The following is a 20,731-nucleotide window of genomic DNA, read 5'->3' on the forward strand; positions in this document are numbered from 1 at the left end:
GGCCCAGCACATGTGCATGTGCATGGAGGTGAAGTCTGTAAATATTTTTTTCTTCTATGCATCCAGCACGGCTAGAGTGGTCCGGTTCCTGAGTAGGGGCTGCTGGGGATTGAGAAAATGAAAGAGACAGACACAGAGATAGAAGGGAAAAGCTGGGGCCGGGTGGGACCACTGTCCTCTGACAGGGACAGGGACCTAGAGCCAATACAGCGTGTTTATTTTATACAGCAAAAAACAGGAAGTTTTACTAAAAGTTAAGACAAAGGAGATTATGTGCATACTTGGGTGGGCCTGAGTCATATTCATTCCTGGTGCTTGGCTGGATTTAAATAACAAAACTCACCCCCTGGCACCTGGGCTGAAGGTCAAGCTGACAACACTCCTACTTCTGGCAAAGCGTGTTTCCAGGACATGGCTTTGCCAATGCCACTGGATTCAGCTGACAATAATTAAAGAAATGCCCATGTGCCTTCTCAGGTGCTCTCTACAGAAGTTTCTGGCACCTGCTTTCCCACAGGCCTGACCCCCTGAGAAGCCGGGGATGAGCTAGTGATCCCAATGGCCTAACAGCCAGCCCAGTCCTCCTGCCACCCACCCCGATTCCCCCGTTCACCATTGCTGATCCATCGGAGCCTGTGGGCTGGGGGCAGGGACCAAGAGGTCAGCCATTCAGCCCGCTTGCCAGTCCCCAGTCCCGCCCCGCCCCGGTCATGGGCCGGGGGGTGGGACCACCTCATGGTGACCAGTCATTTGGTCGTCACAGTCATCATGGACACTGGCTTTATATATATATTTAGATGCTACCTAGGATTTGCTTCAAAACAATCAGAAAATGGGGAGGGAGTCAGGTGTAGGTGGAATAAGACCATCCATAGTTAATAACTGTTGAAACTAGGTGATGGTGCATTCCAGTTTATTATACTCTCTACTTTTTTTGGAACTTTCCATTATAAAAAGATTTTAAAAGTCACCCAGAATAAATGTTGTTTCATTCTCTCAGAAATGTCACAAGCACCATGGACCTACTTCACAGGGCTAGAGAGAAGAATAACAGTCCATAGTGAGAGAGTTGTGGGACACTGCTTAGAAGACTCACCTTCAAAGGCTGTCGTTTATTTTAGGGTGATCCCTGGTGCTTTTTCCACATGGCAGATGTTCAGTACATTCTTCTAGACTGCGTGAATGCATATGAATGAATGTTGTCTATAGTGAGTTGGAGAACCATTCTGTCCCAAGATCAGCAATCCTATATAATAAAGAGCTAATATACTAATTAGACTGAACAGCCAAACAACCATCCAGATGACATTCTGGATAACCATCCAGAAGTGGAGCTGCGAGGGCCGGCTGGGGCTGTTAGAGGCTGTGAGGGGCTGTAAGGGCCGGCTGGGGCTGTTAGAGGCTGCGAGGGCTGAGCCCCTTTCATGAATTTCGTGCACTGGGCCTCTAGTAATTTTCAGACCAATTATAATAAAATGATTCTGTATTTTCCCATTTAACCAAATATTGCATTTAAAGGCAGCTTTCTCTACCACAATCATAACAAGGACCAAAATACTCCTACACTGTCCCTCTTTACCCTGGTGGACCAATGCACATGAACAAATTTACTAACACAGAATCTTCACTCAGGTGCTGTGTCCCCACCACTGAGTTCCAGTGCAATTGGAATTTGGATTTTTGCTTGCCCAGCCCAGGATCCATCCTAAGTCTTCTGATTACCTAGCTCTGAGTTCCCTCTGTGGAAACATAATTTCTGTACTCTCCTGTCTCCAGGATTGCCTGTAACCTACACCTGCCAATCAGCATAGCAGTCCTATGGCCATAGTGATATGTTTAGGGATGGACATTTGACTCAAGCCAAGTCAACAGGCCCAGTCAAAACTAGTCCTGGGACTGTTGCACGAATGACTGGAAAAGAGGCACACAATTGCCTTTGGATTTGAAGTTGTGAAGGGCCATACCTACATGAAGGGGGAGCCTACATGATCAAGCAGAGTGGAGAGATATCAGATTCTCTCCCTGGATCTGGCTGTACCTGATGTCATATACACTGTACTGCATGTGGCTTGCTAAAACATATTCTGAAATATTACCATCACAATCTAATAGTCCAATAGTAGCAAATCACATAGGGAATGAAGATTCTATTTTAAGCCTAGTGTTGCTTGCTAAGTGGAAAAGAAGAGCTATTAACTTTTATATTCCTCTATTGGATTAGAAACTACTATAGATGTAGACACAGAGTGGGAACTTACGTCAGTTCTAGTGGTTGGGTAAAGCATTAACAGAGATTAGATTTTTATTATTCCATGCATTCTTCCTGAGAGCTGAGAGAAACTAGGTGGCTAGACAAACCCCTGTGCAGGTGAAACCCATGAATACTTAAACGTCTTGCAGACGTATGTGGTAAGGTGATGTCATCTGAGTGCTCAGCTGCCCTATGTATGCTTGGCGGTAGCATCAGACAGATTCAGATTGTGGTAATGAGTAACTGTGGGGTCTCCCCAGCTTCAGACATAGGATGAGTTTACATTTTATCCTTCGACCTGTAACTACCCCATCTAGAGCTTCTGAATGGAATGATCTAAGTCTAGTCTTAGATACTGTGTATGCTCAATAGCAATTCAACATTTAGTGAACTGAAACCTCCAGGTCTGGCATTGTAGATCAGGGATGACGACAATGTGTCTCCTTGTATAAGGATGAGAATGTTTATCATTGTACTTTGGGCAAGTCACCTAACATTTCTATTTAATTTCCTCACCTGTAAAATGAGAATAATAATAGTACCGACCGTATAGGATTGTTGTGAGGTGAAATGAGTTAACATTTAAGCACCTAAAATAGAGATGGGCACTTTGTAAATGTTAGCTGTCATTATTATTGAAAATTAATAATTTTATGCCTCAGATAAACATTCCTCTAGAACCTGGGTATCTGAAATAAAACAAAGAAAAGGCAGGAATATGAAGATTTATGAGTTGTGGAAAGTTCTATGAGAGTGTGCCATACTTCTCAGATATCAGTACTCTGAAGTCATGGTTTTTAGTTTTCTGAGATACTGAGTCAACTGGAAAGCTGGATTGAAAGGTTCTCAGCAGGGGGTGAGAGTGTGTGTTTTTTAAAAATTTTTATTTATTTTTTTAGGGTTCTGCTAGGTGGCTAGTCACAGCTAACTAAAATCTGTAACCATACCTACCCAGACAGTGGTTTCTGCAAATCTCAATAGTTAAGCTGACAGGGGTGTGAGAGAGTTCTTTGAAATATCCAAGTTTCACAGGAAATGGTAGCAATTCAAGACCTGGATCCAACTTTAGTCTGTGTCTTAAGGAGGTGATGAGGGTAATGATAACAATCAACTACTAGTTTTTAAGAGATGAAATGTTTTTATTTAAATACATAGAATGCTGTTATTATAACTTCCTTTCTTTTCTTTCCCTCCTTCCCTGCCTGGATGTTTTCCCTTCCTCTTTCCTCTCTCTGTCTTTGTCACAAGAACTATATACGTTCCCCTCTCCAGAAGCACTTTTAGCAGTTGGCAGATCCTTCAGTTCCCTTTTCTGTATATTTACACACACATGCAATTAGAAATTGTTTTGTAGGTGGGCTTAAAATTATTTTATATAAACAGGATATTTTGAGTTGCTGCCTACATTATTTCTTCTCACTTAAAATGTCTTTTCTCTCCATTCCAATACATATAGATTGATCTCTTTCTTTTGAATTGCTGCTAATTACAGCACTAGAGGCCCGGTGCACGAAATTTGTGCACGGGAGGGGGAGGGTCCCCTCAGCCCAGCCTGCACCCTCTCCAATCTGGGACCCCTCGGGGGATGTCCAACTGCCGGTTTAGGCTTGATTGGGCCTAAACCGGCAGCCGGACATCCCTCTCACAATCCTGGACCTTGGCTCCTAACCGCTCACCTGGCTGCCTGCCTGCCTGATCACCCCTAACTAACTCTGCCTGCTGGCCTGATTGCCCCTAACTGCCCCCCTTTGCCAGCCTGGTGACCCCTAACTGCCCTCCCGCCCTGCTGGCCTGGTTGCCCCATGCAGCCTGCTGTTCAGTCATTTGGTCGCCCCTCACTAACCCCCTGCCATCCTGGTTGCCCCATGCAGCCTGCTGCTCAGTAGTTTGGTCATTCATTCCTCACTAACCCCCCTGATGGCCTGGTCACCCCACGCAGCCTGTTTGGTCATCTGTTCGGTTGTTTCGGTTGTGACAGTTGCTTAGGCTTATATATATATATATATATATATATATATATATATATATATATATATATATATATATATTATATGGGTGCATTATAGTTTTATTTATTCATTCACCGCTTGATGGAATTTGGGTTGCTTTCCATTTTCTGCTCTTACAAACAATCCTCTCATAGCCCTCTTTGGGCACATGCAGTTTCTGTGCCATAAAGTACATTTAAAAATAACTTGCCAAAACTGGATTTAGATTTAAATCACAGAATACATTTTCATTCCACTTTAAAAGTTTCCAGTCCCTATGGGCCTTGTTTGATTTTTTTGAATAGCCACATTTTATTGCTGGTTAAAAGCATTTCCTATCTTTTCAACGAAAAATGGCCAGATAATGGTGATGGCCACAAAAAAGGTGAAATGTCCATCTCAGTAAGACATTCCCTACCTAAGAGTCATCTGCAAGTGTCATAGTGATATGAGTGGAAACCAAAACATTTCTTGAAATCTTCAGGATTTCAGAGGTAATCTCCTTCAGCTGTGTAGCCTGGCAACATTTTTTACCATTACAAAATCTCTTTCATAAACACCAGTCCCCTTCATTTTTAGTTAAATTGTATGTTGAGTACAGTTTGCTGGCAAGTCTGCAGTGGGATGTCCGTCTCCACAAGGTGCTCATCACCAGTATTTGTGGTTAGCATTCTGCACAGCCTGTATTCTTCACTATCTCTGTTTAATAAAACACTTGTTTTCAAAAGCATGAGGCCCAGATCTTCTGAGTCTGATGTGATGTTATCTTTCAACTTCACAAGCTCTACCACAAGCATTTGGAAAGTTTGTTATCTGACACAGATCTGTCAGGGCCTCTTCTACTGTCAACCCACCACAAACCAATAAGCTAAGGTTAATTCAAAGATTGCCTATTTAGTGACTACATAATCTGAGATAGTGCTATTAAAAATCGCTCCCCTGTGAACTTTTTTACTGGTCCAGAATGAAATAAGATGTTTGTTCCAGAATGTAAATCAGCATACTATTTTATTCACCGAGAAAGTCTTGCCATGAAAAAAATGTTGACTGAACTTAACAGTGCTTCAACATATAGTTGATTTGCATTCTGTTGTAAGCTTTTTAACATGTACACATGTCTGTGAACCACATTTGAGTAGCACCATCTAAGGTGCTTTATGAAGTTGAATAAATGAATGATATACCTACGATGGATTAAATGGCTTTTCAGGGTAGAGGAGGCAGAATGGAGAGAAGGATGGTGAATAAATAAAATAGTCTCTTTCAATGGGGGAATGTTCCTTCCCTGCTTTTGAGCTGCCACAAGGAGAAATGGTTATTCAAGGCCCAAATAACCTACTGGGCTAGGTATCATTCCCTGTCAAACTCATTTCCCTATCTTGCATTTTGCCTTTCTTCCTGTTAACTCTGGCATGGGATTTAAAGAAAGAAAAGCAATATATGGAGGGCTCATTGTATGGTCTATGTTTTACAGACAATTAAATACAATTCTCACAAGTGGGTGAGGAAGTATTATTGTCCACCTTGTAAATGCTCAGAGGTTCACTTAACTTGACCCAGGTCCCATCTATATATAAAAGCCTAAGCGACCAAATGACCAGTAGACTGATTGGTCACTATGATGCACACTGACCACCAGGGGACAGATGGTCAACGCAGGAGCTGCCCCCTGGTGGTCAGTGCGCTCCCACAGTGGAAGCACCGCTCAGCTGACCCATGAGCGCAGCTGTGATGGCTTGAGCCTCTCTGGCCTCCCCTCTGAGGCAGCACTACTGAGTGGCGGTGGCAGGCGTAGCTGCAGGGCACCTGGCCAGGGCTTAGGCTCCTCCCTGGCCGCCTGCCACTTCATGCACTACCACATCCCTTGGGGGATGTTGGACAGCCTGCGAGGATCAGGCTGAAACCGGCAGTCCAACATCCTTCAAGGGGTCCCGGATTGCGAGAGGGTGCAGATTGTATGTAATAAAGTGGCAGATTTGAGATTGGAACCTAGGTCTCTGGGTAGTTTGGTCTATTGTCACATCCAAGGAGAGTGCTAATAGAATCCAGGACCCAGGACAGAACTGACACACTAATGTTCTATGTTGGAACTTTGAGGTTCTATTCGTTTCATAGTCTGCCTTCTCTAACTGACACAGTCCTGACAATTGCCCACTTCTCTGTATTTGTGTTACATACTTGTATATCTCTGTAGGTTATGAACACCTCATCTTACCATCTTTGTATCCCACACAATAGTGTATGGAGCTTTGAAAGCATTACATGTAATAGGTTAGTACAGTGGTCGGCAAACTCATTAGTCAACAGAGCCAAATATCAACAGTACAACAATTGAAATTTCTTTTGAGAGCCAAATTTTTTAAACTTAAATTTCTTCTAACGCCACTTCTTCAAAATAGACTCGCCCAGGCCGTGGTATTTTGTGGAAGAGCCACATTCAAGGGGCCAAAGAGCCGCATGTGACTCGCGAGCTGCAGTTTGCCGACCACGGGGTTAATACATGTAATAATGTTAGTCTATAGACTTCTTTATGTGCCTAAGATAAATAGTAAATAAATGAGACTGAACGAGACTCAAAACTTAAATTTTCAGATGTTGTGGTATGAAATCTGAGCATGCGTGTCATCCAATAGCGCAGTGCACAGTGAGGAGAAAGGCATTAGGAGCCTACATCAGTAAAATTTGGGGGAGGGGCATGCTGGGACATCCCCACTGAAGTACAAGACACATTAGTGCAACTTGCACCTCACTATGAAGGTGGCAGCACAGTGCTGAATAGGCCTCTTTGGGCTCTGAAGGCAGCACATTTCACACCTAAGAATACTGCTCTCTGCTCTACACGAAAGGCTGCCAGTTTTGAGTGAGGCCCAGAGCAGGAAAGGGGTCTATGGCAGGTCCATATTGTAGTGGAAGCAGGCCTGCCACTTGGGTCATCTGACCTAGTAGACTCTATGATATCAGAGTTATTGGTGGAGAGGAAAATGTGGAAAAAATTAAGCCAAACTCTTGATTTTTTTGGTTCATTTTATTGAATAACTAAATGTATAAAAACCACATAGAGCACATTACTGAAGAAAATATTTTCTTTTTCAAGTATATAATGGATTCTTCATCCCTCAGTTATTTCTGTAACAATTTTATCAAAACTAAGTATACAAATTTTAATACATTTCATCTTTCCTCCATTTAAAGACTATGTTATAATTATCTTTAGCAACCAAAGTCTAAAGATTTAAACTTTATATGGAGAAAAATGCCATGTCAAGTCCTTCACACCTGATTTGGTGCTGAGGTTGAACTGGTGTATTGGTTTGTTCCAGAATCCAGAGGCCACTCTAAGCCTTAAAACGAAGTGAAACCCTTAGGCTGGCCTTGGTTTCTGGAGGAACCTCTGGATGGTGGATGACTGGTTTTGCTCCACATAGAACAGCTCTTCCCCAGGCTAAGAACTGTTCTCTGGGAACTGGGAACTGAGGTATATACTGTAGTCAGACATTTGTTTGGGGTGGCAGGTGGGGAGGGCCTTTTTTATGTCATATTTCTATTGGTAATCACATCTCCATAAAAATAAAGAGCAAATGTGTAGCTCCAATTCATTGATGATACCAATATTTTCCCACAGTTATCTCTTGCTCAGTGATACGAAGACCAATGAAAAAGAACACAAGGACTGAATTCACTTTGAACACAAGTAGTAAAAGTGACTGGTAACTGGTAGTGGCAGAAACTGGGACTTGGCTTTTGTGAAGGTCTCCCGGGCTTGATTTATTTTAAGCAGCCTGTAGAGAGCTAGAATTTGGACACACTGTTTTGAATCTATCCTTTTACTTTTTTCCACTGTCCACTGACTTTAATTTTTATATGAAAAAATAGGGTGAGGGGAAAAAAAAATCTCCATATCTGTCACAGAATCACTATAAAACCTAAGGTCATACATAAACTTCCCACTTAAATGTCCATTATGAATTCAAAATTAAATAATTAACATAAATAATGGGTAACTAATGAGTTTTTTTTTAAGGTAGTAAAAATATATGACCTCAGAGACTTCTTAGCATAATGCTGATCCGTCAAATGTGGGTAAAATCCCATTAAGAAGGAAGGTTTGGAATCCTATATAAAAATATAACATGCATTAAAACAGTATTCTTAAATATAAAAAAAAATCAAGTGACCATATCCTTATTGATATGAATATATCACAAATAAAATTATAATGAACATTTTAGCACAAATGCAGTTCATTTCTAGTTAACACATTGAAATAATTGACACTCAAATTCTAAATACTATAGCATAGATGCCTTAATGAGATTCATATATGTATATATGCTTCAAAGTAGAATTTGACTTTGGGCTAGTACATTGTATTCTAATCCATAGTTTATATGACTCTTAATTTCAGTTGCTTTTACGAAGAAACTGGGAGAAAACCAAAATTTCTGACACTTGGATCAATCAGAAAATAGCTACTGTGTACTCAGTAAGAAATTATTTATAAATCTGATGTTTTTCTTACCGATTTCTCTATATAAAAGCTCTTGAATGGTAATATACTCTTCTAATTAGAGGAAAATATTATAAACCTTTCTCCAATTCCTATTTCCACTGGAAGAGCCACATCATCTTTTTAAATTAGTTTCTTCTATATTTTATATTTTTAAAAGTGTCAGCATATTACTTTCTGTAAAATATAAAGCAGCATTAAAAGTATTCATCTAGTACTGGCATTCAGATATTGAAGATACACCTTTGTGATGAAATGACAGTAAAAAAACAATGTTCAAAACTGTCAGAGTAACTAGCTATTAGAAAAATCAGATTTATGATCCTCTCTAAAATTTTTAAAGCTATGCAGGTTTACATCAAAGTACTCATAGTGAGGAAGAACAATGTACTGTATTGAAAAACTGAGACCTTGTCCAGGGGTCTTCTTAACTTGTCTCTGGACAACTTGAAAAGCCTAAAGTTCTGTACCATATGCTGTTCTCAGGGTCAGTACCACGGAATGTCTTGTAAAAAGATCTTTTGGTATTACTGATAACAAAAGCACCTTGGACTGGATCCAAGGTCAACATGTGTTATAAATAAATTCTGCTTTATAGTAAGATACATTTAAAGTAAAATTGAACATATTTACCATAAAGAGTACCTATGTAAATAATAGTAAAAGTATTCCTTTGAAGTAAAAAATCTGCTGCTGCTGCTGAAGTGTTCAGTTCCTACTACCATAGCTTAACATGGCTGATTTGATATCATTTCCTTAGTACAGAGGGATTTTCTTGATCTTTTAACTTACAATAATGACCTGGCACTAGTTTAGGTATATAAAAACGTAATTGTCACAAGTCACATCAAAACATGAGAACTAACACAAATTTCTGCATGTCTTCAAAAATGGTCTTTGGATAACAACTATAATGCTTAATGCTAAAGAGGATCCAAAGAAGCACTCTAAATGATAGACAGTATTTAATAATAGTAAATAAGAATTATTTTCTAAAAAGCTGTACCAATGTCAATTTTAGGTTAAAGATAACGTGAAATTATTTCATGAAATACAGTCTCATTCTATGCTCTCCTGATAATATTCCCAACAAAAAGCTTCCAGTCTATTTGCTGTTTCTTGGCTGATGAGACAGTCATCCTTTAATTCCCTGATCGTCTTCCCCAATGATTTTTGGAAACGCTTTTCTCGGTCTAAAACATTCCGCAGACTTTTCTTGGTATCCTCTAGCTCGCTGATCACATGATCTAATTTATACTTAAGTTTCTTTGGACTGTCCATTACACTGTAGCTATGCTCCTAAAAACATAAATACCAAGTTAGTAAAATAAACAGACAAGTAATTAGCCAAAAGCTTATAACTAGGCCTCAGCTGTTTCTCCAGTTACTGTGCTTAGAGAAGACCTTTAAGTTGGTGATAGTAAGTTGGCTGTAGTAAGGTGGTGAACATAAGAGGAGGATAAGGGAGTAAGCAATATTTCAGGTGCCTAGAGCCTCTTTGTTCTGTCAAAGGCTAGGCAGACAAGAGGAGAGCAGAATGCTATGGATGGGATGCACTTCTCATTCAAAGTAGGTATCTGCTTATGAACACTGAAACCCGCAATGGCTATAAGGCTTTCATTCCCTCAGGGTTTGTTTTAACAATAAAAAAACATGACATTGTTAAATGAGTAACCGAGTTACTTAAGTCTGATGAACAGCTGACTTTATGAAGGAAGTCAGGAAAGGAGCACTGACTGAAGCAGCCCTCAGGCTGGGTGTTCGGGTTTAAAGAGGACTCAGGCCTTGGATTTTTAAAGAGATAATTTAAGTTCTTTTAATATTTATTATGATTATGCTTATGTTTACTGGGTATACCTTTTTCATTTGAAAATATGAAAGATAACACTGACATTTATAAAGGCACTATAAAAAATTTTGAATAACTTTTATTTAATATTAAAATTAGTGAAGAGAACTTTTGCTTCCAGCCAAAATGAAATAAGAGACTGGAATGACTCCTATCTAAAAAAATCAATACAGCCGAAACCGGTTTGGCTCGGTGGATAGAGCGTCGGTCTGCGGACTGAGGGGTCCCAGGTTTGATTCCGGTCAAGGGCATGTACATTGGTTGCGGGCACATCCCTGGTGGGGAGTGTGCGGGAGGCAGCTGGTCGATGTTTTTCTCTCATCGATGTTTCTGGCTCTCTGTCCCTCTCCCTTCCTCTCTGTAAAAAATCAATAAAATATATTTAAAAAAATAAAAAAAAATAAAAAAATCAATACAAAGACCAAGACATAAAGTTTTGACATGATCAATTAAAGTGATAACTGTCTAGTTAGGCTGATCAGCAATAAAAGTGAACAGAAACAAATGATCAGAAATGAGATGATATTACTATAGATTTTATAGATATTAAAAGGATAATAAGGAAATATTATGAACAGTTTTAAGATAATAAGCATGACAACTGAGATAAAATGAACAAATCCCTTGGAAAATACAAGCTAACAAAAAGACTTCTCCACAAAGAACACTTCAGACCTAGACAGCTTTGCTGGAGAATTCTACCAAATATTTATGGAAAAAATAATTCCAATTCTATACAAATTCTTCCAGAAAATAAAAAAGAGGCAATATTTTTTAACTCATTCTTTTGAGTTCAGCATTATTCTGATAGTGAAACCAGACAAAAAGATTGAAACAAAAGCAAATTACAGGCCAATATCACTCTTGAACACACAAGAAAGTATTCTAAATAAAATTTTAAATTGAATCCAATAATATATGAAAGAAATAATGCATCATTAACAAGTAGGGTTTGCCCTAACTCGTTTGACTCAGTGGATAGAGCGTCAGCCTGCGGACTGAAAGGTCCCAGGTTCAATTCCAGTCAAGGGCATGTACCTTGGTTGCGGGCACATCCCCAGTAAGAGGTGTGCAGGAGGCAGCTGATCGATGTTTCTCTCATCGATGTTTCTAACTCTCTATCCCTCTCCCTTCCTCTCTGTAAAATATCAATAATAAAATTTATATATATATATATATATATATATATATATATATATAAAAGGAAGTAGGATGGTTTAACATTCAAAAATCAATTGATGTAACTAATCATATTAACAAACTAAAAAAAGAAAAATATTATCTCTCAATAGATACAAAAAGATCATTTGACAAAATTAGCATTCTTTTCCAATAAAAATTCTCAGCAAACTAGGAATAAAAAGACACTTCCTCAATCTGATAAAGGGCATTTACAAAAAGCTGTAGTTAATATCACATTTAATATCATATTAATGTCTTCAATGGTGAAAGACTGAATGTTTTCTTCTTAAACTCAGGAGCAAGGCATGGAGCCCTGACCAGGTAGCTTAGTTGGTTAGAGCATCATCCCTATACGCCAAGATTGTGGGTTCAATCCCCAGTCAGGGTGCATATAAGATTCAACCAATGAATGCATAAGTAAGTGGAACAACAAAATGATGTTTTTGCTTCTCTTTCTCTCCCTTCCTCTCTCTCTTTCTCTCTCAAATCAATAAATAAATTAAAAAAAAATCAGGAGCAAGGCATGGAGATTAGTTCTTAGTAATTCTATTTGGTATAGTTCAAGGCAGTGCAAGAAAAAGAAATCAGTTATTCATATTGAAAAGAATCAAAACTATTTTAAATGACAGACGGCATGATGTAGAAAATCTGATAGCTTCTACAAAAAGCTTTGATAATTAATATGTGAGTTTAGCAAGTTTTCCAGATATAAGATCAATATAAAAAAATCAATTGTATTTCCACATACTAGCAGTAAATAAAACAATACCACTTATAAAAATGAAATGAAAGACCTGTCCACTGAAAACTACAAAACATCACTGAGAGAAGTTAAAGGCCTCAATATATGAAGAGATATAATGAGTTAATGGGTTAAAAGACGTAAAAGAGACTTATTAAGATTGCAATTCTTTAAAAAGAAAAAAAAAAGATGGCAATCCTTCTTCCCAAATGAATCTATAGATTTGACATAATCCCAGTCAAAATTCTAGCTGGCTTTTTTTGTGGATGTTTTACAAAGTGATTCTAAAATTCATATAAAAATGCAAAGGACCCAGAATAACCAAAACAACTTTGAAAAAGAACAATGTTGGAAGACTACCAACTTTGATTTAAAGAATTATTATAAAGCTATAGTAATCAAGATAGTAAAACAGATCTGGATTCCAGGCCTGGTTCTAACATGAACAGACAATGAAATGTAGAAATAAGTGCAAGCTTGACTACTGTATGTGTATAATTATACTTTAAAACCTAAAGACATAACTATTTTTTAAATTATATGTTTCCATATAAAAATATAGTATCTAAAGGGAGGAACTGCATTTTCTTGGTTGAAATGTCCTCGTGAAAGCATTCTCTTAACTAAATATGTAAACAAAGGCTTAACTACCTCTAATTTGTATTACCATGGCCCTGGGAAGTAGTTTATTTTTGGATATTATAGATTAAAAAGAAAAATCTCAAACATCTAAACTCCTAGTTTTTTTAAATAAGATTTTTGAAAGGTTTAAAACTAATGGAAAGGAAAAATTCATCTTAAAAATATCAACATCAGCTCAGTAAGTAATTTTACTTACAAAAATGAACTGGGGTTGAAATTCTTCAATACACGAGGAAGCACCAACAAGCTGGTGATTGTGGTTTGTGACTGGAAGGGGTTTGAGGGTGAAGTTTTTTCTACAATGAAGCTGTTCTCTTTTCCCCTGTTAAGAATTGTTAATAACAATTATTGTAGATACTTCTGTCCTTTTAAAAATTTTATTCCTTCCTAACTCTGTAAAATTAATATTTCCTTTAATGAAAACAGCTTTTAAAAGTCAGTAAAATTTAAATTCCACTGAAATTACTTTAAAGGAACTTTTTCAAAATTACATCTAGAAGCACAAATTTTCCTAAAAAAGAAGAGTAATAATGAGAGAAGATATGTCCTCCAGGTATTAAAAACTTTTACACAGAAATAACAGTAAAACTGGTTTGCTACTCTCCTGGACAGAAAAATCTAGAAATAGTTCAAGTAGACAAAAGCCTTTAGAATAAAATAAATGAATTATAAATAAGTGGAGAAAAGCTATAAATAATGTCAAAATCAAATAAGAAAACAGTTATATCCTTATCCTATCTAATAATAGACAAATATGCAAATTGACCATACCTCTGACACACCCACAAGGCCACGCCCACAAGGCCACGCCCACCATCCACTCAGAGCGAGTATGCAAATTAACCCAAACCAAGATGGCTACAGCCACAGAGAGCAAGGTTTCCTAGGTAACAGAGGAAGCCAAGCTTTCTGCCAGCGGTTGCAGGCCTAAGCCTCCACTCAAGCTACAAAGTTTCAATTATAGAAGGTAAATTCAAACAAATGGTGGCAGAATGGAGCTTGAGAGAGCAGGCCAGGGTTGCCGCCGGCAACAGGGGAAGCAAAGCTTTCCGCACACCCTGGCCGGGCCCACCTGCTTAAGGCAACAAAGTTTCAATTATAACCCCAACACAAATGGCTGCGGGCCTCGGAGGGAGCCCCAGGCTTGGCTCTGCTCCAGGCTACAAAGTTTCAATTGTAAAAGGAAAATAAATTCCAGATACCAGGGCCTCCGCTTGGGTTGCCAGGGGGCGTGGCCAGCCTGCAAACCACCACAGGCCCCTCGCTCAGGCCGCCCCACGCCCCAAGGGAACCTCACCCTGATCAGGGACACCCTTCAGGGCAAACCAGCTGGCCCCCACCCCTGTACCAGGCCTCTATTCTATCTAATAAAAGAGTACTATGCAGATTGATCATCACTGCAACACACAATATGTCTGCCCCCATGTGGTCAAAGATCCTGCCCCCATGTGGACACAAGATGTCCACCACAAGATGGCCAGCAGGAGAGGGCAGTTGGGAGGCACCCGGCCTGCAAAGGAGGGCAGTTGAGAAGGACCAGGCCTGCAAGGGAGGGCAGTTGAGAAGGACCAGGCCTGCAAGGGAGGGCAGTTGGAGGTGATCAACCCTGCAGGAGAGGGCAGTTAGGGGTGACCAGGCTGGCAGAGGAGGGAAGTTGGGGGCAAACAGGCTGGCAGGGGAGCAGTTAAGCATCAACCAGGCTGGCAGCGGAGTGGTTAGGGGGTGATCAGGCTGGCAGGCAGAAGCGGTTAGGGGCAATCAGGAAGGCAGGCAGGCAAGTCCTGGATTGTGAGAGGGATGTCCGACTGCCCATTTAGGGCCTAAACGGGCAGTCGGACATCCCTTGAGAGGTCCCAGATTGGAGAGGGTAGAGGGTACAGGCTGGGCTGAGGGACAACCCCCCTCCATGCACGAATTTCGTGCACCGGGCCTCTAGTACATAATAAAACATGATGAAAGTCTATGTATTAAAAATTTATGTAAAGATAAAAACCATGAGGAACTATAAAAAATATAGGGAATGTTTATATAATCTTAAGGTGGGAAAGGCTAAAGTCAGACAATACAAGAGAAAATATAGAATTGACTACTTAACAAAAAAGTCTGAATTAAAAAAACAAAAAAAACCCCCAACTCCATTAATTAGAATTAAAGACAACAAAAAGTAATTGCAACATAGATGGCAGTTAAATGGTTCATATAACATTATAATATACCTTAAAATATGAAAATAGAAGAGGACCTGAAGATATAACACACTCACACACACAAAAGAAATATAAATGGCGAGTAAACACATAAAAAATGTAGAAACTCACTAATATTCAGAGATGAATTAAAACAGTAAGATGACATTTTTGCCTATTAATTTTAGCAAAGGTTAAAAACACAACTAATATCGAGGGTTAGGATAGACAGACATGCTTATGTATTGTTAGTAGGGGAATAGATTGATATAAGCTTTTTGGTAGGTCTTGGGAAGAACGGTATCAAAAACACGTCTTAAAAATAAGGCCCTAGCCTGTGTGGCTCATTTGGTTGGAGCCTCGTCTTACACCAGGTGTCCTGTTTGATTCCCGGTCAGGGCACATGCCCAGGTTGTGGGTTTGATCACTGAGATGGATATGAGAGGCAACCGATCCATTTTTCTCTCTCTTTCATCAATTAAATAAAAAGATTTCTTAAAATTTTTTTTTTAATGTGTAAAATTTTTGAGCCAACAGTTTTATTTTTAAGAATTTAGTGCAAGGAAATAAAGATATGTACAAAGATTTAGCTACAATAATGTTCATTATAGTGCTGTTTAAAATAGTGAAAGATGATAACTTATCTACAATTGTGAGGACCAATTACATAAATTATTGTTCAGACACAGAATCAATGGCTATATGGTCATTAAAAATGTTCTATAAAGCTCACATCAACAAGTACTAGCAAGGATATAGATCCTTAGGAACTGTAATATGCTGATGGTGGGACTGTATATTGGCAAACCACTTTGGAAAATTATGGCAATATCTACTTATGCTGAACAGACACATAATTGAATCCAGCAATTCCACTTCTAACAGAAGTGTGCATACATTCTTCAGAAATGTGGACATAAGTGCATCAAAAGTCATGAGCAAAAATGTCGTAGTTGAATGGAAAAATTAGTTTATTTATACAATGGAATATTATAGTGCAAAGAAAATAAATGGATTTTAGAGAGAGGAAGGGAGAGAGAGGGAGAGAGGGGGAGAGGGAGAGGGAAAGAGAGAGAGGGAGAGGGAAAGAGAGAGAGGGAGAGAGGGAGAGGGGGAGAGGGAGGAGAGGGAGGAGAGGGGGGGGAGAGAGAGAGAAAGAGAGAAACATCGATAGGCTGCCTCCTGCATACCCTGGCTCGAGTGGCTCAGTTGGTTGGAGTGCTATCCTGCACACTGAAAGGTGGTGGTGGGGGGGGGGGGTTCGATCCTTAGTCAGGGCACATACTCAGATTGTGCGTTTGATCCCTATTTGGGGCAGGAGGCAACTGATTGATGTTTCTCTCTCACATTGATGTCTCTCTCTCTCTCAAATCAACTAAAACAATAAAAAAGAAAGATAAGCCAATAAAAAAGAGGATATACATACAGCATAATTCTATTTTTTAAAATATATTTTTATTGATTTCAGAGAGGAAGGAAGAGGGAGAGATAGAAACATCAATGATGGGAGAGAATCATTGATTGACTGCCTCCTGCATGCCCCACAGTGGGGATTGAGCCCACAACCCGGGCATATGCCCTGACCAGGAATTGATCCATGACCTCCTAGTTCATAGGTCAATGCTCAACCACTGAGCCACGCCAGCTGGGCCAGTATAATTCTATTTTTATAAGACTATATAGGTAGAGATGAATTTATATATAAACATATATATACAAATGACTGGAAAGATACACATCAGAGTGTTAACAGTATTATCTCTGGATTATGTAATTATTAATTTTTATTTTCTCTTTCCTTTATTATCTAATTTCCTATAATAAAATTTTCTTTATTAGGAAATAGTTTTTGAAAGTAACTTATTTTTTATTTATTATGGCAATATTTCTTAAGGTCCTCTTAACAATGCAGATAGATGACGCCTTACTATAGGATAAAAACCCTTCAGAGCAAATCGCACAAGGGAGGCAGTCTCTACTTGGTAACTCAGGTGCCACAATAGGAACAACTGCAGAAAGTGACCAAGATCACATGGGTGCAGTCACAGTGCTGGACCACTTCCCTTGTTTCCAGCTGTCAGGAGGGAGATACCTTTCAATGGAGGCTCATTACTATTGTGGAACCCACAGGCTCTCTCTGAACTTTCCACATTGGATCAGTCAGTCTAAAGTTTATGGAAGCAAATACACTTCCAGGTATATGAAGTCAAGAAAGGTGTTGAGGATGAGGCAGCCATCCCATAGCACGAATATCACTGAGAAAAAACAGAATTCAACTAGAATTTACTTACCCAATCCTTTCAATTTCCTTTTTAGACCTCTTCTCTCCTTACCTTCTCCTGTTCTTTTGTTTTTTTTCTTGTCCTTTCAGTCCTACCTAGGCTTCAAGTTTGCATGTATGTGGCTCTAAACCAAAGTGAGCAGGACTGCCAACTCGGAACTTTACTTAAACCATTCTTATGTTCCTCTATTTTTCAGATACAAGTCTTGAGCTATGCTAACTCTTAGGGGTAGTCCATTTCACCAAACCTTTATAAATATTTCTGAGTGGCTATTGGTAAAATACTCCTACTACATATTTCACAGTCTGAAGCAGCAGTTTACATCTTTAAAAACTTAGAGGATTTCAAAGCAAGTGTGGTGAAGCTTCTTCGATAGTACCATAAAGAGTGAGTAATGGTGGCAAGCAGTACTCATAAACAAACCTGTAAGTGAGATGGGAAATCAAAGATAGAAGGTATGACTCCAGGTTTCAGTTTAATATTTGGAGTACTTCTGTCAAAATCTGTCTTCTTAAAGTGCCTTGAACACAACACATCTCCTTTTTTAGGCTCCCAAATGCCTGCAGCATTCACATCAAGTCTTTTCATCGCTAATACCCATTTTCTCTTTACATTTTCATCTGTGGGGAATCTAGAAAAAATACAAAAAGTATTTTAAAATTAAACACTGTTGATATTATACTTGAGTTAACCTTTTGCACTCGGATGTTGAGTGTGACTCGACACGGTTAGCATCGGTAGCAGCTCGTATGTCGAGCCACACTCGACATGTAGTTTCACCGCGGGGGGGAAGGGGGATTTTTGTCTATTTTTCCAGTATCTTTTCTTGTTTTCATTAGCATGAAAGGACAAGTAAAATGTAAATGCCGTCTCAACTGATGCCAAAAATGAAAAACTGATAACGCATGTGAAATTTATTAGGAAGCTAGTACATGATCTTGTTGGAGAATTCAGAGATGGTACACTAACTTCCAGGGGTAGATTATTATCCACTAACTTAGAGCAACGTTTAGATGGAAAGCTCCAGATAATCACACCTCACCCTAACAAAAAACACAAAGATTGTGTTGTTTGTTCTAACAGAAAAATCAAAGGAGGAAGAAGAGAGACGATTTATATTTGCGAAACATGTGAATGTAAACCAGGTCTTCATGTGGGTGAATGTTTCAAAAAGTATCACACCATGAAAAATTATAGAGATTAAAATTACTCTTTGAATGTATCAATAATTTGAAATATAAAAAAATCCAAATAAATAAGTTTGTATGAAAAGAAACTCCAGTTTTTTATTCTACTGCCGCGCTTTGTAAAATCTGGGGTATTTAAAAAATTAAATCCCGAGTAGAATAAAGGAATCGAGAAAAAAGCAAGCGAGTGCAAAGGGTTAAGGATGTGACTAAATTAATTTCTTAACTAGTCTGCTATTACTCTTGGGAAATATTACAGCAGAAACGATCAAGATTCATGCTTTTGTAACTTACAGTTTTAATAGTCAGATTTTTCAACTAATCATGCTGTAGACATATGGTCCTCATTTAAATTTTTCTCATGTTATAAAGAAATTTCAAAGGATATTTAATACTTTATGGTAAGATCCACAACTGAAGGTTTTTCTGCATCCAAAGAATGAATATATTTGGGCAAAGATCCTTCATTCGGATTGTAAACTACATGTAAACAACACGGGCTTTCTTTGAAGGTATGCTAAAATGCAAAGTAATGCTGGCAAACATGGCTTTGATGACATTTTTGTGAACCAGCAGGATCCCTTGGCAGGTATCTTTAACCTCTAAACTGAATTATAAGTGTAAAGGTATCACTGTCGCTTCAAATTTAAGTAAAAAGGTTATGTAAAAAGAACTTGGGAACTGAAGTTCAAAACTTAAGATTTAAGTAACACTGCTTTTGGCTTTTGAAAGTACTTGGCTTAACGACAGAAAAGTCTCACACGTGAAACGTCAGTCCTTTTAACTTGGAATTTGGCAGACAGCGAGAAGCACATCCAATCGCCGAGCAACATTTCACCATGACTTTAGCAACGCATAACAGAACTGCAAGAAAATGAAAATGGTCAGCGTTAGTAAACTTCAAAGCAAGGGGGGGACATATTTACCTTTCCCAGTACATTTTGGGCAAAGGGAAATCACACGAGAAAGCCACAGGCAAGTATTTTCTTCCAACACCTGCAGCTTTGCTCATACACGTTTCCAGGGGCTCGGCTCTTTAAAGGAGCCAGGTGGTATTTAGCCTCGCGCTCCGAAGCCAACACAGAGGATATCCGTGTCGTAGCCTCGTTTGTGCATTTCCCTCCCACGGTTGCCTCCCAGGTGGGCTCTGCCCCCGGGCTCAGCACTCCGACCCCGCCCGGCCTCCTGACCCCCCTCAGCCTTCAGCGCCCGTGGCTCCCCGGGGAGCCCTCCCTTGACTCCCAGATGAAGTCAGATCTCCTCTAGCATTGGCTCTCGTAGGACACACACTTCTTCCTGGCACTTCTCAGAGCTGACATCTTCCCTGTATGTCAGAGATCCTCCCTCAGTCCTTCCCCCTCCGTCTGAGTCCCAGGATGGCATGGTGGGGCGTGTTTTTTCCTTTTATTTTTTCTTTGTCCCCACGTCCCCACGACTTCGCTGGTGACTGGTATACAGTAAACGTTAGCACATCATTTGAAGAAATAAAGAGCAAGTCAAGGGGAAGGGGAGGACACAGGGAAGCCAGGCGCCGGTGAGTGCCGGGGACCCGCGCCGGGCCCGGCGCCGGGCCGAGCTCCGCCCCTTTCTCGAGGCCGCGGCCCCGCGCGGCGAGAGGGAGGGGCCGCCCTGTCAGGTGCGAACGCGGCCGGAAAGGGCCCCTTCCCCGGGGGGCCGCCGGGCGTCTCCGCGCCGCCGCCGTCCCTCGGGCCCCGAGCCACGCCCCAGAGTCAGGGCGGGTCGCTATGGAGTCGGGAAGGCAAAGGCTACCTAAGAGTCATTACCGTTAGCGGCGAGGACAGCGACTAACGTCGACGACCGAGATTGAGTCTATCTCGGCTTCCGCCCCGCCAGCCGGAAATCCGACTGCCCCGGGTCACGTGCTCAGCCGCCATATTGGCTCCGCTGGCCGCCG

At 40.0% G+C, this 20,731-nt stretch overlaps 1 protein-coding gene across 2 annotated transcripts; it reads right to left on the reverse strand.

Moving 5' to 3' along the window:
- Positions 1-7,263: 7,263 nt before the first annotated feature.
- On the reverse strand, positions 7,264-20,665 carry THAP6 (THAP domain containing 6). 2 transcript variants are annotated; one of them, XM_079778633.1, is made up of 5 exons: positions 20,601-20,665; positions 19,578-19,680; positions 18,053-18,260; positions 13,358-13,483; positions 7,264-10,045 (listed from the first exon to the last, which is right to left on the reverse strand). In XM_079778633.1, the coding sequence occupies exons 2-5, from the start codon at positions 19,655-19,657 to the stop codon at positions 9,806-9,808; spliced, it is 654 nt and encodes a 217-aa protein (XP_079634759.1). In that variant the 5' UTR covers positions 19,658-19,680; positions 20,601-20,665; the 3' UTR covers positions 7,264-9,805. The 2 variants fall into 2 exon arrangements, with proteins under 2 accessions (XP_079634759.1, XP_079634760.1); XM_079778634.1 differs by lacking the exon at positions 13,358-13,483.
- Between the last annotated feature and the right edge of the window lie 66 nt (positions 20,666-20,731).

The sequence above is a fragment of the Cnephaeus nilssonii genome (assembly GCF_951640355.1).
Source record: "Cnephaeus nilssonii genome assembly, chromosome: 1".
Classification (NCBI taxonomy): Eukaryota; Metazoa; Chordata; class Mammalia; order Chiroptera; family Vespertilionidae; genus Cnephaeus; species Cnephaeus nilssonii.